Below are 23,604 nucleotides of genomic sequence, written 5' to 3' on the forward strand. Positions count from 1 at the left end.
TGTTTATGTACCCAATGGGCTTGACGTTAGTAATCAGGGCATTAATTGGCATATGTTTATTGCGCCAGTGCTAAGGACCAGTTCATCCGGCGCTAAAACGGCAACGTTGTCGCAGAGACTCAACGCCATTGGCCGTTGCTAATCGAATACCAGCTACATTGCATCTGATTGGTGGATTCGAACGCCCTACTGGCGTTTAATGTTGCACAGCTGATCCTCGTTTTAAAGGGAAGGCGGGAGTGGGAACTGGGTCAAGTTAAAAATACAGAGGACACAGGCGCAAGATACGTGCTACTTCATAACAAAGCAAGTAGGGTGGCCGGTAGTTCACTTCATTAACGGGCAGTAGGCTAGAATAGGTTTTAACGTTTCTTTTATTTCTACGAATTTCATGCGGAAAACACAGTTCTTTAGAATTTGGCTTGGACATTGAGGTTACTGTCGAACAACAGGTGGAGAGCGTCTGGGGCACAGTCGTTGGGCAATATCTTCAATTCGTAACAATGTTTGAGGTATAGTAAAGCTTGTTTTATACTTTGTTTCAGATGCTTCTTCAGTTTACCCTGCTTGTATTGGATATTAGGTATTAAGAAATTGCTTTACAAATTAGATGTGGCAGTTGATTGCCTTTTTAAAATTCAACCTCTTTATCCAGGTTTGTCATATTAATACATTCTCTACTTCAAAATACCAATGTTTGAGACTATATTCTGTCATGTGATGAGATTAGTGTGAAGTCAGACTGCAACTATGCAGTCAAAAAAACAGTCATTGGTATGTACACAGAACTACTTGTTAGTGTACTGTTGCATTTTGACTGTCTCCTGACTTTCAGTGGTTTACCATCCAAATAAATTCTTTCAAACCTGATTTTTAAAATTGTTCTCTACTCTTCAGAGAAGCAGTGATGACCTGCCCATGTTCCCCTACCATGAGGGACGAGATGACCCGTTCCCTAGGGAGCACTGCTCAGCTGGAGTTGGGGGAGGCATGTCCCTGGCTGAGGCCCTCCTGCCCCTAGTGGAGTCTCCCTCCCAGATCCCCTGGTTGTGCTCCACCCGCTATAAGACTGAGCTGTGCAGTCGCTATGCTGACACAGGCTTCTGTAAGTATGCTGAGCGCTGCCAGTTTGCCCATGGCCTCCACGACCTCCACGTGCAGTCCCGCCACCCCAAGTACAAGACGGAACTGTGCCGCACCTTCCACACGGCAGGCTACTGCGTCTATGGCACCCGCTGCCTGTTTGCCCACACTACCAAGGAACAGCGCCCCCCCCACCGCCGGCGCCGCAACATCCCCTGCCGCACCTTCCGCTCATTCGGTGTGTGCCCCTTTGGCACACGCTGCAACTTCCTGCACATTGAGGGTGACTGTGATGGCGGCCTGGAGTCCCCAGGCAGCGCTCCTGAGAAGGCCCCCATTGCCAGACCCCAACCACAATCCCAGGACTGGAAGCCCCGTGGGGCCCTGTGCCGCACCTTTAGCTCCTTTGGCTTCTGCCTCTATGGCACCCGCTGCTGCTTCCAACATGGCCTGCCGAGCAGCATCCAGGGGGGTGCCCGCACCCATCTGCTGTCCCTAGCTTCAGACAGGTTCTCATCTCCCTGCTCCTCATCCTCCTCCTCCTCTCCACCATCTGGACTGCCCTCCCCGGTCTGGCCTGATGATTCATCCACCCCGCTGAACAACCCCGTGGCCCACAATGCCTTCACCTTCTCCAGCCAGCTGAATGATGTGCTGCTGCCTCTGGCCCTCAGGCTCCAGCAGCTGGACAACAGCCAGGCCATGGAGGCTGCCTGCAACATGCAGGGTGTCTGGGGGAACAAGCTTTAGTCACTCGGCAAGAATGGTATTGTAACTAATGTGATGTATAGCCAGCCTACTGTATATTGTGATGGTTTGCTATGATCTTGGAAGCCATATGTATTTTAATAGGGGGGTGGTGCAAGTGTCTTTGGGGATGTTCCATGTGACTATCTTCAATGTTAGTTTGGAGAGACTGACTACTGTCCTGCATTACAAATTGTATGGCCTCATTGGTGTTCTGACTGATCCACTCATGTGTTTATGTAGATTAGGCCTTGTAACTGTACATTTTAATGAGGTTATACATGTTTATTTATGAGTTTTAACTTAAGTTTTTATTTATTGTGATACTTCTGCCTTGAATAAACCACAATTTTTAATTACTTGCCCTTCATTCACTGAACTAGCCAGAACTTTTCACTGCTATCATGCATTCCATTTTATTAATCTGTTTTCTATTTTTGGCCAATGGGCAACTCCTTTTACCTTATGGTAGGCTTTAATTACCTAAATTATGCTCTTAATGGAGACTTCCCTAACTGTACTTGACATTTGGGATGCAAGCCCCATTTGACTTGGCCTGCACTAAAAGGGGCATGGTCTTCTTCCCTTCCTGACTGCTGCTGGCCTCAATTTTAAACGACTACTTGCAATCACTTGATTCCTTGAACGTGCTTGATTGCTCTGACTGAAGACTTGGCTCATTGTATCTTAATACAGTCTTACGCTCAAAAGAATCAATTCAAACGGGGAAGCATTTTGCTGAGCTTGGTCATCAATTTGACAGCTAGCTGTGTGGCTGCACTATGCATTTACACCACCGTCAGGAGGGTCTTTGTTTTAAATGAAAGGGCAGGGGGCTTGGTGGTCGGCGTGATGTACAATTCCTGATCTGCTAAGTGAGCAAGTCTAATGTGTCGCTTTGCACAAATCGGTTGGCAATTGGTGCACGCGAAGTGACTAGTTTACAACTTAACAAAGCTTACACAAGTTGCACCTGTGGTTTATTTTTCAGCATGTCCACGAGGCGGCGCTGTAAGCATGGCGGACAATGAGCGGAGGCGCGTCACTGAAGCGTACGAGTCAAACTCATGAGTCATGGCCGAAAGTGCGCGAGTTAAGCTTAGTGGCGATGTGGCTGCTTTGTTGGCTGAAGATGTCTGCTCCCGGTTTAGGGAAGCCACACAGGTACATCATGAAGCAGTTAAATCAATGGAGATTGTTAGATGGCGTTAGTTTGGCCAGAAGCGAATATATATTTTTAAACGAGACGAGGCACAATCTCTAAGCCAAAGAGATTCGCTGCTGAAGTGTCCAACTGATGTGGAGAACAAGCCTCCAAGGACGTTCATTCGCAGAGACGGACGAACCCCCGCTCGCTGGTTCTAGCAGTGAAGAGGGCGAACCGGATGAGTCCGAGCCGTGCACTTCCACCGATGTTGACAGCTCCCTGGGTGGAGAAGAACAGGTGGTCGCACCAGGCTTAGCCACACCTCCAAACAATGCTGGCAGAGACCCTACTATCTGAGACCCGGACTCAGATTCGTCGCGATATGAATGGATCTGTACGGGATATGTTAGTGCAGGCTGGGCCATATCAGGATAAGGTAGGGAATTTGAGAGTTGAGGGGCAACTAAAATGTTCGGTGGCCAACTACAGTATGGGGATGGCGAACGGAGAGAGAGTGGAGATACCATGGCTCGTTAATTCCTAGCAAAATGACGCGGCCTTCTATTTTTGCTGTTTTTCACGAGGGCAAATCTGCGCTGGTCATGGATGGAACCAGGGACAGGGAATAAACTGTGCCACCTCAGCTCGCATGAGAAGTCGCATGACCGCCTAGATAGTATCCAGAGGTGGAAGGAGCTGGAGATCAGGCTGGTGTCCAAGGAAGCTATCGATGCCCAAAGCCCAACGGGCTATTGACAGAGAGACTCTCCATTGGCAGTATGTGCTGCAGAGGCTCATAGCCCTGATATGTGTAATGGCCACCCAAAACATTGCGCTACGTAGGACCAGGCTGAACGAGCCAAATAATGTGAACTTTCTGAAGTTCTGGATTTCTTTGATTTGATTTCAGGACCATGGACAGCTACGGAGAGAAACCATCGCTGACTGCAATGCAGCATCACAGCAGAAGGAAGAGACCACTCTAGGCGGGCCACGAATCGAAGAAATGCTGAAATGTATGTTGGACAATCAAATTCGGTATGTAAATAAACCATATTTGGTAAGAGATGGGTCATTGACAGAAAGCGTATTTTACACTGCTCCAGCAAAACGAGGCCCGCCATGTATTTATGAAAGCACTTGTTTCCAAAGCTCAAATGATCTCACTCCTTTTACAGTTCTAAAGGAATATTAAATTATATGTTAGATATGTTAAATAAAAGTGTAATTTGCAACATTGTAACTCTAATGCAGGGGTTAAAGTAAAATTCATTTTTGCCCGGTAAGGGACCTCCTATATGTGCACGCGCGCACCAACTATTTTTATGGGCCAAATCATATAATTACATGTAGAATTGGAGCCTATTTCGTCATATTCAAAAACGTGGTAGGCCTACCTGTTTGACAAATACTATTATTCTATCCATAGATGTCGGTATAGCCAAATCCTCCAATACTGTCCCATGCACTCCTTAAATACATATCAAGTCAGAAGTTTACACTTAAGTTGGAGTCATTAAAACTCGTTTTTCAACCACTCCACAAATTTCTTGTTAACAAACTATAGTTTTGGCAAGTCGGTTGGGACATCTACTTTGTGCGTGACACAAGTAACAACAATTGTTTACAGAGAGATTTTTTCACTTATAATTCACTGTATCACAATTCCAGTGGGTCAGAAGTTCACATACACTACATTGACTGTGCCTTTAAACAGCTTGGAAAATTCCAGAAAATGATGTCATGACTTTAGAAGCTTCTGATAGGCTAATTGAAGTCAATTGGAGGTGTACTTGTGGATGTATTTCAAGGCCTACCTTCAAACTCAGTGCCTTTTTGCTTGACATCATGGGGAAATCAAAATAAATCAGCCAAGACCTCAGAAAAAATGTGTAGACCTCCACAAGTCTGGTTCATCCTTGGGAGCAATTTCCAAACTCCTGGAGGTACCACGTTCATCTGTACAAACAACAGTACACAAGTATAAACACCATGGGACCACGCAGCCGCCATACCGCTCAGGATGGAGAAGCGTTCTGTCTCCTAGAGATGAACATACTTTGGTGCGGAAAGTGCAAATCAATCCCAGAGCAACAGCAAAGGACCTTGTGAAGATGCTGGAGGAAACGGGTACAAAAGTATCTATATCCACAGTAAACCGAGTCCTATATCGACATAACCTGATAGGCCGCTCAGCAAGGAAGGAGTCACTGCTCCAAAACTGGCATAAAAAAAGCCAGACAACGATTTGCAACGGCACATGGTGATAAAGATTGTACTTTTTGGAGAAATGTCCTCTGGTCTGATGAAACAAAACTAGAACTGTTTGGCCATAATGACCATCGTTATGTTTGGAGGAAAAAGGGGGAGGCTTGCAAGCCGAAGAACACCATCCCAACCGTGAAGCACGGGGGTGGCAGCATCATGTTGTGGAGGTGCTTTGGTGTAGGAGGGACTGGTGCACATCACAAAATAGATGGCATCATGAGGAAGGAAAATTATGTGGATATATTGAAGAAACATCTTAAGACATCAGTCAGGAAGTTCAAGCTTGATCGCAAATGGGTCTTCCAAATGGGCAATGACCACAAGCATACTTCCAAAGCCACCATATTAAAGTCAAATCAATGCACATTCTGTGTTTATGAGATGTAGTAACATTTATAGTGACTATGATTTGTTCTCCTACTTGTGAACATGTCTTACTGTATCTGATAGGAAAGGGAACCTGGAAGTTTAAGATACAGGTAAGGGCTCTGAGTAAATGTGAACATTGAGTGAGATTTACTCCCATAGCTTTTGCAGAGTTGTTGAGCCCTCTCTTTGCCCTCCTTCAAATTATCCGGTGCTGTACAAACTCTCTCTGAGCATCTATTTAAGTACAATAGATGGCTATACTTCAGCCATTGATCTAATTCCCTCCAAATAGAGACATGGCCATACTTCAACCATTGATCTAATTCCCTCCTAGTAGAAACATGGCTATACTTCAACCATTGATCTAATTCCCTCCAAATAGAGACATGGCCATACTTCAACCATTGATCTAATTCCCTCCTAGTAGAAACATGGCTATACTTCAACCATTGATCTAATTCCCTCCTAATATAAACATGGCCATACTTCAACCATTGATCTAATTCCCTCCTAGTAGAAACATGGCCATACTTCAACCATTGATCTAATTCCCTCCTAGTAGAAACATGGCTATACTTCAACCATTGATCTAATTCCCTCCTAGTAGAAACATGGCCATACTTCAACCATTGATCTAATTCCCTCCTAGTAGAAACATGGCTATACGTCAACCATTGATCTAATTCCCTCCTAATATAAACATGGCCATACTTCAACCATTGATCTAATTCCCTCCTAGTAGAAACATGGCCATACTTCAACCATTGATCTAATTCCCTCCTAGTAGAAACATGGCCATACTTCAACCATTGATCTAATTCCCTCCTAATAGAAACATGGCTATATTTCAACCATTGATCTAATTCCCTCCTAATATAAACATGGCCATACTTCAACCATTGATCTAATTCCCTCCTAAACCTGTGTCTTTGCCAGGACCCATGGAGACCTGGTCTGTTGTCTCTGCAGAAGGTTCTGTCAGACCCGGTCCGCCCGCTGTGTTCTCACTATGGAGTTGTAGGGGGCTACTTGCACTTAGAGGAACTGTATCCACCTCCCATCCATCTTGTATCCATCTTATCTATGTATGAAAATAGAATTTCTTTCATTTAGAGATATAATAATAATATATGCCATTAAGCAGACGCTTTTATCCAAAGCGACTTACAGTCATGTGTGCATACATTCTACGTATGGGTGGTCCCGGGAATAGAACCCACTACCCTGGTGTTACAAGCGCCATGCTCTACCAACTGAGCTACAGAAGGACTCCTTGGCTTTGTTGATCGCGAGTCATATAACCTTACCTGCAAGCTGTCCTGGATGACTACTCTGTCTCCAATGCCCAGGTGAAAGCAGACAGACACAGGTCTATGGAGCAATCCTGGTGAGTACAGCAGACCAGTCACTGAATCTGAAATGTTTTCTGTGATGCAAACAGAGCTGTCCAAAGTAATACAAGAGAATCCCAATAATGAATTGTTACAAATTGCATTTATGTATGACCTTTCACCCAATCTCAAAGCACTTTGCATTTTATGTTGGTTAAACTCCCTGTCAACCACCAAGTACCAATGCCATCTCTGTCCTGCAGGTGGCAGTGGAGCACCTGCTAAAGATTAGAGCCCTGTCTCTGTCCCTGCCAGCAGAGGGGGGCGGCAGCACCCAGCCACGCTTCGCGAGTGTGATTTCCGCCAGGCTCAGCCTCTCTCCGAGGCCACCCTGGGCATCGTCAGGCCCCTGCAGGGAACTGGGGGAGCTGGAACCCCCTGGAATGACTGGACCACATCCCCCTGCCCGCCATGTACTGTGAGCAGGTGGTTAAGAGTGTTGGGCTAGTAACCAAAAGGTTGTTGGTTCGAATCACCGAGCCGACGAGGTAAAATTTTCTGTCTGTGCCTTTGAGCAAGACACTCAAGTCTAATTGCACCTGTAAAGCACAGCTGTCGCTATTTGATATTTGATATTATTTATAAATATTTGATTTAGTTGCATATATTATTAAGTTGCATACAATAACTGTACAATTTACAATGCACTTCTCTGTGCAAACAGGTAATTACTTTCTATCAACTTACACATTGTCCTTGGAATTGGTGGACAGTCAAACTGAAAGGAAGCAACTTCTATTGCTTAGGGATTTAAAAAAAGTCTACCTAGAATCCTAGATATAGCAAATGTAAAGCCCAAAGGGTAGGCTACTGTTATGTCAGATCGTTAACTACTACTTTTTTTTAACACACTGAAAAAATTTGCGTGGACCAGATTGACCGTTCTCCCCACTATTTTTTGTTTCTTCAGTTAAGATTCACAATTATTTTGTATCTGCAGAAAAATGTTGTTTTGAGCTCAACAAGCAGTAGCATCAGTATACAAATCAGGGAGCCAAGTGAACAGCTCTTTTCTTCGATCTGTTCAAAAAGAGCCGTACGACTGATCACTATGGCAGTGAAGCGCTGTTAAGTGAAAACCACGACTTCAATTCAGGAAGTAGGAGAGGGTATGCCATAGGCCTACTTTCTATTAAAGAAAATGGCAAAAAGCACAGGCCAACCTCTTGTTAGCTTAAGATTTTGAAGAAAATAAAATGGATCCGATTATATATAACGATCTATAACAGCAACATGTAGTGTTGGTCCCATGTTTCATGAGCTGAAACAAAAGAAAACGTGTTTACATCCCTGTTAGTGTCTTTTTCTCCTTTGCCAAGCATATCAACAAGCTAATTATGCAGCTTGCACACAGGTGCACCTTGTGCTGGGGACAGTAAAAGGCCAATCTAAAATGTGCGGTTTTGTCACACAACACAATGCCACAGAGTTTTGAGGGAGCATGCAACTGGCATGCTGACTGTGGGAATGTCCACTAGAGCTGTTGCCAGATAATTGGATGTTAATTTCTATACCATAACCTCCAATGTCTTTTTAGAGAATTTGACAGTATCTCCAACCGGCCTCACAACCGCAGACCACGTGTAATCACGCAAGCCCTGGTCCTCCACATCCAGCTTCTTCACCTGCGGGATTGTCTGAGACCAGCCACCCGGACAGCTGATGAAACTGGGTTTGCACAGCCAAGGAATTTCTGTAAAAACTGTCAGAAAACATCTCAAGGAAGCTCCTCCGTGTGCTCGTTGTCCTCACCAGGGTCTTGACCTGACTGCAGTTCGGCATCGTAACCGACTTCCGTGGGCAAATGCTCACCTTCGATGGCCGCTGGAGAAGTGTGCTCTTCGCAGATTAATCCCGGTTTCAACTTTCCCGGGCAGATGGCATCGTGTGAGCAAGTGGTTTGCTGGTGTCAACGTTGTGAAAAGTGCCCGGTGGTGGTGGGGTTATGGTATGGGTAAGCATAAGCTATAGACAACGAACACAATTGCATTTTATAGATGGCAATTGTAATGCACAGAGATACCATAACGAGATCCTGAGGCCCATTATCGTGCCATTCTTCCACCGCCATTACCTCATGTTTCAGCATGATAATGCACAACACCGTGTTGCACAGATCTGTACACAACTCCTGGAAGCTGAAAATGTCCCTGGCCTGCATACTCACCAGACATGTCACCCATTGAGCATGTTTGGGATGCTCTGGATCAAGGTGTACGACAGCGTTTTCCAGTTCCCGCCAATATCCAGCAACTTTGCACAGAGGAGTGAGTCAACATTCCACAGGCGACAATCAACAGCCTGAGCAACTCTATGCGAAGGAGATGGCAAATGGTGGTCATGCCAGATACTGACTGGTTTTCTGACCCACGCCCGACCTTTGAAAGAAAAGGTATCTGTGACTGATAGATGCATATCTGTATTCCCAGTCATGCGACATCCATCTCTTAGGGCCTAATGAATTTATTTCAATTGACTGATTTCTTTGTATCAACTGTAACTCTTTGAAAATCTTTGAAAGCAGTCTTTTGAACAGCATACACTACTCTACACTATCCTCAATAACAAACTACAACAAGCAAGAGCCTGACTTTCAACCTACCACATCCTCAGAACTATAGATGGGGCAAGCAAGCCTACATATCTACTCTATTCCGAGGTAACCAGAGCACGGGTCCCAACTCTCCCCGTTAGCATTACATTTCTGTCTTTCAAAATATACAGTATATGGTGATTTGGTCCTCTGTACTGCTATAGCAGCTAATAGTCTTCCTCTTGGGGATGGATACATATATTTATTTGTTTATAACAACTTTAACAGATATGTGAATATGACCACCAGATGGTAATCTGGTCTACACGTAGGCTGCTAAGGGCCATTAAAGTCATCTTGATTGTAAATATGTTTAAAAGATGATATATTCATAGTCAACAGATAATATTTATTTGGACTATGTAGAATGATGTAAATCATGTGATGCGGTGAGTTTCTCTTATGAATGTAAAACCCCTAGAAGGGTTGTGTTTGTGTATTCTGGTTGTGTTTGTGTAATCTGACTGTGTTTGTGTATTCTGCCTGTGTTTGTGTATTCTGCCTGTCTTTGTGTATTCTGCCCGTGTTTGTGTATTCTGCCCATGTTTGTGTATTCTGCCTGTGTTTGTGTATTCTGATTGGGTTTGTGTATTCTGCCTGTGTTTGTGTATTCTGCTTGGGTTTGTGTATTCTGCTTGGGTTTGTGTATTCTGCCTGTGTTTGTGTATTCTGCGAGTGTTTGTGTATTCTGCCTGTGTTTGTGTATTCTGATTGGGTTTGTGTATTCTGCCTGTGTTTGTGTATTCTGCTTGGGTTTGTGTATTCTGCCTGTGTTTGTGTATTCTGCTTGGGTTTGTGTATTCTGCCTGTGCCTGTGTATTCTGCCTGTGTTTGTGTATTCTGCCTGTGTTTGTGTATTCTGCCTGTGTTTGTGTATTCTGGTTGGGTTTGTGTATTCTGCCTGTGTTTGTGTATTCTGGTTGGGTTTGTGTATTCTGCCTGTGTTTGTGTATTCTGCCTGTGTTTGTGTATTCTGCCTGTGTTTGTGTATTCTGCCTGTGTTTGTGTATTCTGGTTGGGTTTGTGTATTCTGGTTGGGTTTGTGTATTCTGGTTGGGTTTGTGTATTATGCTTGTGTTTGTGTATTCTGCCTGTGTTTGTGTATTCTGCTTGGGTTTGTGTATTCTGGTTGGGTTTGTGTATTATGCTTGTGTTTGTGTATTCTGCCTGTGTTTGTGTATTCTGGTTGGGTTTGTGTATTATGCTTGTGTTTGAATGTACAATACAGTTTAGTGACAATGTTTTTCTACATCCTCTGTGTGTTTTAAAAAGATAAGAGATAAAAATATCTGAGAAGCCAGACAGTCTTAACAATAACTAATAATAGACGGTCTTAACAATAACTAATAACAGACAGTCTTAACAATAACTAATACATTACATTACATTTACATTTAAGTCATTTAGCAGACGCTCTTATCCAGAGCGACTTACAAATTGGTGCATTCACCTTATGACATCCAGTGGATAACAGACAGCCTTAACAATAACTAATAACAGACAGCCTTATCAATAACTAATAACAGACAGTCTTAACAATAACTAATAACTGACAGCCTTAACAATAACTAATAACTGACAGCCTTAACAATAACTAATAACTGACAGCCTTAACAATAACTAATAACAGACAGCCTTATCAATAACTAATAACAGACAGTCTTAACAATAACTAATAACTGACAGCCTTAACAATAACTAATAACTGACAGCCTTAACAATAACTAATAACTGACAGCCTTAACAATAACTAATAACAGACAGCCTTAACAATAACTAATAACAGACAGTCTTAACAATAACTAATAACTGACAGCCTTAACAATAACTAATAACAGACAGCCTTAACAATAACTAACAGACAGCCTTAACAATAACTAATAACAGACAGCCTTAACAATAACTAATAACTGACAGCCTTAACAATAACTAATAACAGACAGCCTTATCAATAACTAATAACAGACAGTCTTAACAATAACTAATAACTGACAGCCTTAACAATAACTAATAACTGACAGCCTTAACAATAACTAATAACAGACAGCCTTAACAATAACTAATAACAGACAGCCTTAACAATAACTAATAACAGACAGCCTTAACAATAACTAATAACAGACAGCCTTAACAATAACTAATAACAGACAGCCTTAACAATAACTAATAACAGACAGCCTTAACAATAACTAATAACAGACAGCCTTAACAATAACTAATAACAGACAGCCTTAACAATAACTAATAACAGACAGCCTTAACAATAACTAATAACAGACAGCCTTAACAATAACTAATAACAGACAGCCTTAGCAATAACTAATAACAGACAGTCTTAACAATAACTAATAACAGACAGCCTTAACAATAACTAATAACAGACAGCCTTAACAATAACTAATAACAGACAGCCTTAACAATAACTAATAACAGACAGCCTTAACAATAACTAATAACAGACAGCCTTAACAATAACTAATAACAGACAGCCTTAACAATAACTAATAACAGACAGCCTTAACAATAACTAATAACAGACAGCCTTAACAATAACTAATAACAGACAGCCTTAACAATAACTAATAACAGACAGCCTTAACAATAACTAATAACAGACAGCCTTAACAATAACTAATAACAGACAGCCTTAACAATAACTAATAACAGACAGCCTTAACAATAACTAATAACAGACAGCCTTAACAATAACTAATAACAGACAGCCTTAACAATAACTAATAACAGACAGCCTTAACAATAACTAATAACAGACAGCCTTAACAATAACTAATAACAGACAGCCTTAACAATAACTAATAACAGACAGCCTTAACAATAACTAATAATTGACAGCCTTAACAATAACTAATAACTGACAGCCTTATCAATAACTAATAACAGACAGTCTTAACAATAACTAATAACAGACAGCCTTAACAATAACTAATAACAGACAGTCTTAACAATAACTAATAACAGACAGCCTTAACAATAACTAACAGACAGTCTTAACAATAACTAATAACAGACAGCCTTAACAATAACTAATAACAGACAGCCTTAACAATAACTAATAACAGACAGCCTTAACAATAACTAATAACAGACAGCCTTAACAATAACTAATAACAGACAGCCTTAACAATAACTAATAACAGACAGCCTTAACAATAACTAATAACAGACAGCCTTAACAATAACTAATAACAGACAGCCTTAACAATAACTAATAACAGACAGCCTTAACAATAACTAATAACAGACAGTCTTAACAATAACTAATAACAGACAGCCTTAACAATAACTAATAACAGACAGCCTTAACAATAACTAATAACAGACAGCCTTAACAATAACTAATAACAGACAGCCTTAACAATAACTAATAACAGACAGCCTTAACAATAACTAATAACAGACAGCCTTAACAATAACTAATAACAGACAGCCTTAACAATAACTAATAACAGACAGTCTTAACAATAACTAATAACAGACAGCCTTAACAATAACTAATAATTGACAGCCTTAACAATAACTAATAACTGACAGCCTTATCAATAACTAATAACAGACAGTCTTAACAATAACTAATAACAGACAGCCTTAACAATAACTAATAACAGACAGTCTTAACAATAACTAATAACAGACAGCCTTAACAATAACTAACAGACAGTCTTAACAATAACTAATAACAGACAGCCTTAACAATAACTAACAGACAGCCTTAACAATAACTAATAACAGACAGCCTTAACAATAACTAATAACAGACAGTCTTAACAATAACTAATAACAGACACAATTGGCATTTGCAGGGCCAGCTGTGCTATCTCAAATCAAATAAAAACACATTTTATTGGTCGCATACACATGGTTAGCAGATGTTAATGTGAGTGTAGCAAAATGCTTGTTTTCCGACCGTGCAGTAATATCTAACAAGGCATTTAAGAATTTATGCACACATGACTGTAAGTCGCTTTGGATAAAAGCGTCTGCTAAATGGCATATATTATTATTATTATTATTAATTTCACAACTACCTTATACACACAAGTGTAAAGGAATTAATATGTACACATAAATATATGGATGAGTGATGGCCGAACAGCATAGGCAAGATGCAGTAGATGGTATAGAGTACAGTATATACATATGAGATGAGTCATGTAGGATATATCAACATTATATAAAGTGGTATTGTTTATGTGACTAGTGATACCTTTATTACATCCAATTATTAATTATTTAAGTGGCTAGAGATTGAGTCAGTATGTTGGCAGAAGCCACTCAATGTTAGTGATGGTTGTTTGACAGTCTGATGGCCTTGAGATAGAAGCTGTTTTTCAGTCTCTCAGTCCCTGCTTTGATGCACCTGTACTGACGTTGTTTTCTGGATGATAGCGGGGTGAACAGGCAGTGGCTCGGGTGGTTGTTGTCCCTGATCTTTTTGGCCTTCCGGTGACATCGCGTGGTGTAGGTGTCCTGGAGGGCAGGTAGTTTGCCCCCGGTGATGCGTTGTGCAGACCTCACTACCCTCTGGAGAGCCTTACGGTTGTGGGCGGAGCAGTTGCCGTACCAGGCGGTGATACAGCCCGACAGGATGCTCTCGATTGTGCATCTGTAAAAGTTTGTGAGTGCTTTTGGTGATAAGCCAAATTTCTTCAGCCTCCTGAGGTTGAAGAGGCGCTGCTGCGCCTTCTTCACGGCGCTGTCTGGGCGCTGTCTGTGTGGGTGGACCAATTCAGTTTGTCCGTGATGTGTACGCCGAGGAACTTAAAACTTACTACCCTCTCCACTACTGTCCCATCGATGTGGATAGGGGGGTGCTCCCTCTGCTGTTTCCTGAAGTGACTGGACATTGGCGAGTAGTATACTTCGGAGCAGTGGGCGGTGTGCCCGTCTACGGAGCCTGACCAGAAGACCGCTCTGTCTGCCCCTTCTGCGGCGCTGTTGTTTTGGGTCACCTACTGGGATCCGATCCATTGTCCTGGGTGGTAGGCCAAACAGAGGATCCGCTTCGGGAAAGTCATATTCCTGGTCTGTAACGGCTGTCGTGGGAAGAAGGTGAGGACCAAAGCGTAGCGTGGTGAGTGATCATCTTATTTCATGAAAACTGAACACTGAATAACAAAACAACAAAGAAACAACTGGAACAGTTCTGTCTGGTGTCGACATACAAAGACTGAAAACAACCACCCACAAAACACTATCGAAAACAGGCTACCTAAATATGGTTCTCAATCAGGGACAACGATTGACAGCTGCCTCTGATTGAGAACCATACCAGGCCGAACACAGAAATAGAAAATTATAGAAGAACTAACATAGACCACCCACCAACTCACACCCTGACCATACTCAAACAAAAGACAAAACAAAGGAACTAAGGTCAGAACGTGACATGGTCGTAATGTTGGTAAATTGACATTGCTCTTATATCCAATAGTTCCCCTCGGCTGTGTGTAATAAGACTTAACATTTCCTGGGGTAACAGTGTAAGAAATAATATGTACAAAAAAAAATACTGCATAGTTTCCTAAGAATGCTTTGTGTCATGAGAAACAACGCATTTTCATTTCTCCCACTCCATACTATGACACAAAACTAACAAGAATGGCATGTCTATAGGTACTCCAGAAACAATTGTGGTTAGAATCAAAGTCCTACATTTTGCTATTACAAGTGGTAGTCATCTAAATGACTGACAATACAGTCCGTCCCTAATTAATGCAATGGCTTAGGACTGTCATGATCACGAATGCACTAAACAGTTGTGGTATACGTTTTCCTTATCCATAATTGAACCCTATTTTTATTCTGGGCATGCTCTGTACATGTTTTTCTTGCAGTTTCATAATGTACCTTCCTTTTACCAAATCAAATGGGAACTGTACCTTATCTTGTGAGAGGAGCTCTCTGATGAGGCTTTGTCATTGACAGCAGCCCAGTTAGTGGTAGTTCTGCCCCGCTTAGACTCTGTTTCTGTGTGAAAGAGTGAGGGCCCGTGGACCATGACTCAGAGCCTGTGCCCAGTACTGGCAACCCTGCCCTGGCACCAAACCAGCCAGCTGCCCAGCCTCCTAGGCACCCACATTGCCTCTCTAAACACATCATCCACAGCAGTGCTTATTAGGTCATTCTCTTGAATTAGGTCATTGTGAGGGTGTTAAACTGGATGTGGGTATGCATTGAGATGGTATCTTCCTAGTTATCATTGGATATAGGAATATGTTTTTGGTGTAATCTTACTGTTGCTGAGATTTGTAATATGGGTATGAGATTGTGTTCGGTCTTTTCAGTACTGTCTATATGAATGATATACAGATTTTAAGATGACGACACGACCGGAATATCGATAAGGTCAGCAGCATACCACTGCTGGCTTGTTTCTGAGGCTAAGCAGGGTTGGTCTTGGTCAGTTCCTGGGTGGGAGACCAGATGCTGCTGGAAGTGGTGCTGGAGGGCCAGTAGGAGGCACTCTTTCCTCTCGTCTAAAAAAATATCCCAATCCCCCAGGGCAGTGATTGGGGACACTGCCCTGTGTTGGGTGCCGTCTTTCGGATGGGACGTTAAACGGGTGTCCTGACTCTCTGAGGTCATTAAAGATCGCATGGCACTTATCGTAAGAGTTAACCCCGGTGTCCTGGCTAAATTCCCAATCTGGCCCTCAAACCATCACGGTCACCTAATAATCCCCAGTTTACAATTGGCTCATTCATCCCCCTCCTCTCCCCTGTAACTATTCCCCAGGTCGTTGCTGCAAATGAGAACGTGTTCTCAGTCAATTTACCTGGTAAAATAACTGATAAATAAAATTAAAATAAGTTTAGCATAGACGTTTTTGCATAATATTTTAGTTTAATTAGGTCCAATGTGATGATATTATAAAAACATAAAGTGCATATTTTTCTCTAATGACCATTTAATAAAAACATTACAACTCACCATGTTGCTGAATCAGTGGGAGCCCTGAGCTTGTTTCCCGGCAACAAGATGGTCCTATCTAGGGGTGATGGGAGACAGTGACATGTTCCTTGTTTCCAGTCTACTCCGTCATTTCGTTTTTTTTGGCGTCATTGCGGAAAACCCTGCTTCGCAGAAATAGGATGTTGGAAATGGAAGCAGCGTTTTCAGTGCTTTTGTGGCTATCTCAGGATATTCAGCCTTGATTTTAATCTAGAAGGTCGGCAGAGATGAAGTTACCTCAAACATACTTTTAAGGCCACCGTCATTTGCAACCTCAAGTAGTTGATCTTCTTCCTGCACGGACATGGACGGTTCACCTGGGACATTCACAAATGTGTCGTGGATCCATTCCTGCGGATTTTGTGGGTATTTGGCGATTGGGAAGTTATGCTCGAACTTCGTTGACAGCGAAGCTAGGTGATCGCGCACCAGCTGGAAGAAAGACGGCCTGGTCTCAGTCTCTCCCAAAATCTCCACTAATGTTTGGAATATGTCAAATATTGCCCTGTCCACTCACCGTCCCCACAGTTCTAGTTTGGCTTCGAATACAACCACTTTATCTGCCAATTTCAAGACAGATGTCATTCTCCCCTGAAGTGACAGATTGAGTTCGTTGAGCAGGTTGAATATGTCGCACAGGTACGCAAGTTTTGCGACCCATTCCTCGTCATTCAAATGTGCTGGCAGTGGTGACTTTTTTTCTGAAAGAAATCTCTGCAGCGGCTCTCGTAACTCAAATATTCTGTCAAGTGATCTCCCCCTGGATAGCCATCTGACTTCTGTGTATAAGAGAAGGCGTTTGTGCTCTGCGTCCATTTCCTCACAAAGCTGCCCAAACAGACGCGAGTTAACTTCTTGCGTCAAGCCATCCCGGATCCGGGATCGTGACTACAGCCTCAAGTCCATTACCATAATGCAACGTTAACTATTCGTGAAAATCGCAAATGAAATGAAATCAATATGCTAGCTCTCAAGCTTAGCCTTTTGTTAACAACACTGTCATCTCAGATTTTCAAAATATGCTTCTCAACCATAGCAAAACAAGCATTTGTGTAACAGTATTGATAGCTAGCGTAGCATTTAGCATAGCATTTAGCGTAGCATTTAGCGTTAGCATTCAGCAGGCAACATTTTCACAAAAACCAGAAAAGCATTCAAATAAAATCATTTACCTTTGAAGAACTTCGGATGTTTTCAATGAGGAGACTCTCAGTTAGTTAGCAAATGTTCAGTTTTTCCTGAAAGATTATTTGTTTAGGACAAATCGCTCCGTTTTCTGCATCACGTTTAGCTACGAAAAAAACCTGTATCCAGGATTGTGTAAATCTATCCGCAATCATTAGCATAACGCAACATTAACTATTCATGAAAATCGCAAATGAAATGAAATAAATCTATTTGCTCTCAAGCTTAGCCTTTTGTTAACAACACTGTCATCTCAGATTTTCAAAAATATGCTTCCCAACCATAGCAAAACAAGCATTTGTGTAACAGTATTGATAGCCTAGCATAGGAATATGCCTGGCATTCAGCATGCAACATTTTCACAAAAACCAGAAAAGCTTTCAAATAAAATCATTTACCTTTGAAGAACTTCAGATGTTTTCAATGAGGAGACTCTCAGTTAGATAGCAAATGTTCAGTTTTTACAAAAAGATTATTTGTGTTGACAAATCGCTCCGTTTTCTTCATCATGTTTGGGTAAGAAAAAAAAAAAATTAAGTCATTAAAACGCAAACTTTTTTCCAAATTAACTCCATAATATCGACAGAAACATGGCAAACCGATGTTTAGAATCAATCCTCAAGGTGTTTTTCACATATCTATCGACGATAAATCCTTTGTGGCAGTTGACTTTCTCTTCTGAAGAAATGGAACGCGCATGGACCTAGAGATTACGCAATAATTTCGACACAGGACACCGGGCGGACACCTGGTAAATGTAGTCTCTTGTGGTCAATCTTCCAATGATATGCCTACAAATACGTCACAATGCTGCAGACACCTTGGAGAAACGACACAAAGGGCAGGCTCATTCCTGACGCATTCACAGCCATATAAGGAGACATTGGAACACAGCGTCTTCAGAGTCTGTGGCATTTCCTGTATGAAACTTCATCTTGGTTTCGCCTATAGCATTAGTTCTGGGGCACTCACAGATAATATCTTTGCAGTTTTGGAAACGTCAGAGTTTTTTCTTTCCAAAGCTGTCAATTACATGTATAGTCGAGCATCTTTTCGTGACAAAATATCTTGTTTAAAACGGGAATGTTTTTTATCCAAAAATTAAAAGAGCGCCCCCTATCTCGAAGAAGTTAAGGTGTGCTTTGATGTGATTCATAACATCATTCAATACGATAAATTCAGGTGACATCTTTCGGCTAGCCAGCATTTCTAAGTGAATGACAGTTCGTAGACTCACATTCAGGCGCAACATCTTTAACCCGGGTAGTGGAACCAGACAGCCGTCCAGTCATGGCAGCAGCCCCATCCGTGCATACGCCAATGCAGAATGACCAATCCAATTTTCCTCACATGTAATCATCCAAAGACTTGACAAGTTCTGCGGCCGCTGTGTTAGTCGGCAGGGACAGCGCACACAACAAATCCTCATGCACATCATCCGGAAATATATATCGCACATAAACAAGCAGTATTGCCTTGATGTCGATATCGGTAGATTCGTCAACCTGGATTGCATACCACGGTGACTCGTTAAAGCCGTTCTAACAATTGTGCCTCAACGTCCTCCGCTACTTCATCAATTATCTTAGTGAAGGTTGGTAACCGAAAGAGGAACCTGTGCTATCTTTTTAGCCGCAGCCTCTAAGAGTTCACGGCAAATGTCCTTAGCAGCAGGTAGAATCAACTCCTCGTCAATAGTGAAAGGCTTCTTTGCCTTAGCAATACAGCTAGCCACTAAGTATGAAGCTCTGTGCAGCCACGTTTGTTGATGCGGTGACTTTCAAAACTTGCTGTTGTCCTTCTTGTTCACGTTTTCTTCGTTCAAAGTATTCAACAGTTTTGTCTTTTAAGTGTAGGGTGCTTGGATTCGATGTACCAAAGCAGTTTTGAGTTCTTCATTGCCTCGTTAGATCTCCACATACTACACACGGGGCATGGAGCATGTGAGTCACCTGTCGCAATAAAGCCATATTTTAGGTAGGACTGATCATGTTTTATATTGAATGAAGCTTCTCGGGCTCTGCTGTCTCTGCATTATCGACATCGTCGTTGGACCTTTTACCTCCCTTACCCCTTCCGAAGAAGCTCTCCAGCAACGTTTGTTTTTATTCATGTCAGCTAACGTAGCTAGCTTGTACAAAGTTGTCAGGCAACACAGCACACGCGGACCGTGTTGAATTCCTGGTGCACAGCTGCTGTGGCTCTGATCTCTCTCCATGACTCATCTCTCTCCATTAACACCATGTTATTTTTTCACTCTTAGAAAGAGAGGGACATTATGGCCTTTTCTCAGTCAACTATTTAGTTGGCAACTATTGGAATTCCCCTAAATTCCAATGTGAACTGATGATTCAACTTTGTGTCACAGAAAAAGCTTTCTGTGACAGAAAATAAACGAGCCTAATTAACACAGACTTAATGGATGCTATGATGACCTCCTGTGGCTGAGACTTCCCACCCATTGTAAACAAACCTGGACAGGATCCTTATCTCAAACGGTGCTCTCATTAGAGGCGTGACATGTTGTGCCCCATTTTGTTTCTAAACCCTCCATTTGAAGTCAGCTGTTTGCATACAGTTGCTCTGAAGTGCCATTTCCCCCAGCACATTTGTGGACCCAGGTGGCACTGAATAACAGTGCAGCTGGAAAACAGGAAGTGGAGCGACCAATGGGTGGCCCACCAACAGGAAATATATTGATGTGGAAACATATTACCTCTAACACCCTTGAACCTGTCTACATTCGTTAATAAGGGAGTTATTCTCATCTCTTGGGGCAGAGCGTGTGATAGTTTGTGCTAAGTAAAGTAAGTCAAGTCAATTCTTGGGACAAAGTGAATGGCCATTGTATAAAAAGCTTGTCAGACAACAGCAGTGGTGTAGTGGAGGTACACGCCATTTCAATTAATAAGACTGATGGAACAGATCATAATGCTTATCTGAAAATGTTAAAATATTATTCATTCACATTTTAGGTGCTGCAATGTGCACAGGACGGCAGGGCCATAACTAGGGTTTGAGTCGGTAGGTCCGGAAGGAGGGAATTCTCCCCGGGATATTTTTAGAAAGTTGAAGCGTGTTTACTGCATTTATATATAGCAAAAATTATATTTGGAGAACAGCAAAAACAAGCAAAGAGGACCCTTTCCATTACCACATTGGCTGCTGTAGGTACATTCAGCTATATTTAGCTATGCAATGGAAATGCTATACCGCTGAACGTTGGGAAGTATGATAAATGATTCACACTGACACGTAGCAACAGTGACAAAACAAAAACGTATGACATTTTGAAACTGTATTGTTTGAATTTTGATAGCATTTTAATATCGGCCTATAGGGAAGATAGGCAATGTGGATATATTCATATATATGTTTCAATATCTTATTTTTTTTAAAGTTCCTAACTTGTTTGATAAGATTGGTACAAGTTTAGGAACAACTGTGCTAACCTGTCTCTCTGCTTGCTACCGCGATGACCTAGCTAAACGGCGCATGTGGAGGATACATTCAAGGTAATGTGGACGGAGAAAGAAATGCATTGCTTTACAATGTGTACACTTTCCATGCACACTATATGTTTGGAATTTTGGTGACTTGACCTACATTACTCTGTCAATATTGCATGATTTATGGACTGTATTTAATTTTTTAGATTTTTTAATTGAACCTTTATTTAACTAGGCAAGCCAGTTAGGAACAAATTGGAAACAGAGATGGAAACATTCGTTAGAAATGTAGAAAGAGGGGAGATCTAAAGATGCAACAACTATGATGGGTTGCTAATATGACAAGGATAATGCCTTTGGCTGCTCGACAATGAAAGAAAGTTGAAAGAAATCCAGTAGAACAGGATAACACATGAGGAACTCTTTATAAAATAATTGCATCTATGTTTCTATGGTGGGATTTTGGCTATAGACTACCTTGAAGCAAGGAAAGCCATGCCTCATAATATGAAGTAAATTGTCAAAGTTTCAAACTATTAAGGAATAGGAAAAATATAGAGATGGTAATGATAGGCCTAACTGTCTTCTGGTAGATGGAAAGGCTTCCCAAAAACCTTCTCTATTAAATGTTAATTAGCTGCAAAGAAGGCAATGCCTACCTGGCAAAATTATATGATTATTTCTATCAATCCAGTGGCCATTTGTCTTGCAAACTGGGTAACTACACTCAAATCAAAAGGCATTACATTTTTTCCTAGCTGAGGAAAGCTCAACTCTGTTCTCTTATATTGAGGCGGAGTTGAGTTTGGTAACTGGTCGCAGGATTTGCTAGCAACAACATTGAGTCACCTCCAGTAGCAGTGCATCAGTAAAATCCCTGAGGATGCAAAGCCAAGACAGTCAAAAGGCCATATTACAACCTATGTTGTGATAATTGCGTTGTTTTCTATATAACACATTACGCCACCGTGATATACAATTTACAAGGCCGTGACAACGAAAAGGCAACAGAATAAATGTAACTACACATACGTTTGTTTCATTACAAAACCGGAGAGCAACAAAGCAAATATAGCATGTGACAAACATTCATATGACCTGCTTCATGGTCAAGAAAGTTAATGTTTTTGACAGTTTCCTAAACAATTACTGATTTACAACTACAGAGTTACCGCAAGTCAGCACAAAGACAACAGGAGCCCTGCCTCCGCTATTCCAGCACCATTTTAACTTAAACATTTAAACATCATCAAATCAACAAGGCTATATATGTTTAGTTTAACACACGGAAAACAAACTTAAAAAATACCAAAAACAATTTAGTCCAGTCAATTTAGATAAATATCGCATGGCTGTCCATCGTACTGATTTCTGTCTCTCTCTGTGTGTGTATGTTTGTGCAAGTACAACTAAAATGTTTGGACTCACTCTACTTGTAGACTAGTTAAACGCCAATGCCATCCTTCTGTCTTTGGCGAAACGGTCTATGGCTCTATCATTCAGTACACTTTTAGTTTTTGTTGTCATAGGCTACCTAGCTAAAATGCTTGCTTGCCTAGCTTCCTTGCATTGGCAATAATGAATTAGCTAAGTTAGCTAGCTAGTTAACGTGAGTCTGCTAGGCTACATCTAGTGGCACAACTTATGACTATGTTTAGCTCAGAATTGCCATCATAATCATTGGCCTGTACAGAGAATTAAGTCAAAACCACAAGTCCAAATCCCCATCTCTATCCATGGTTTAGGAAAGGACTTTTAGAAAGCTAGCTACTGCAGGACATCAACACAAGCAGACCAAAAACAGACACCTTTTTCTGAAAATGACATTTTGCTTAGGAAGTGATTTGATTGGTGTGAAGCGAAATCCAAACTGTCCTCCCATCGGAGGGTGTTTTGTTGCACCAGCACTACCCACAGGTGAGGTCAGCTCAAAGCTGATTTAGCTAATCCTTTCATTTAAAAAAAGCATCAAGGGAGACTAAATGCTTGCTGGCATCAATCAATCAAACAAATGCTATGGTAAAAACATGTCATACTCTTTTGGTCCAAACAGCATCAGATACATGGGCTACACTGAGACAGAGGGGCTTGGTTTCCCTACCTCCAATGATTTCTCCGGTGAGATTCAGCTACTTGCGAATTGACAGAGAAATTATGAAAACACAGAGACTAAAGATTCATTTAATTGAATTTATATAATAGTTTTACTGGTCAAAATTTGGCCCTGGCCATCCATGAATATACACCACTGGTCACCATTAGTTGATTCTTGTAAGAATGTCCATTCTGAAAACTCTTACCTGTACCTCCAGTATGTTTGTCCTGTACAACCAAGGTCCTTTCACCGGGTGCTGAAATTCATACTTTTAATGAAAACTTTTATCGAATTACAACCATCGA

At 41.6% G+C, this 23,604-nt stretch overlaps 1 protein-coding gene across 1 annotated transcript; it reads left to right on the forward strand.

The window, feature by feature from the left end:
* Window positions 1-224: 224 nt before the first annotated feature.
* On the forward strand, window positions 225-2,189 carry LOC124014433 (mRNA decay activator protein ZFP36L2-B-like). Its single transcript, XM_046329391.1, has 2 exons — window positions 225-512; window positions 898-2,189. The coding sequence occupies exons 1-2, from the start codon at window positions 504-506 to the stop codon at window positions 1,831-1,833; spliced, it is 945 nt and encodes a 314-aa protein (XP_046185347.1). The 5' UTR covers window positions 225-503; the 3' UTR covers window positions 1,834-2,189.
* The last annotated feature ends 21,415 nt before the right edge of the window (window positions 2,190-23,604 follow it).

Source organism: Oncorhynchus gorbuscha, linkage group LG25 (assembly GCF_021184085.1).
Source record: "Oncorhynchus gorbuscha isolate QuinsamMale2020 ecotype Even-year linkage group LG25, OgorEven_v1.0, whole genome shotgun sequence".
Lineage (NCBI taxonomy): Eukaryota > Metazoa > Chordata > Actinopteri > Salmoniformes > Salmonidae > Oncorhynchus > Oncorhynchus gorbuscha.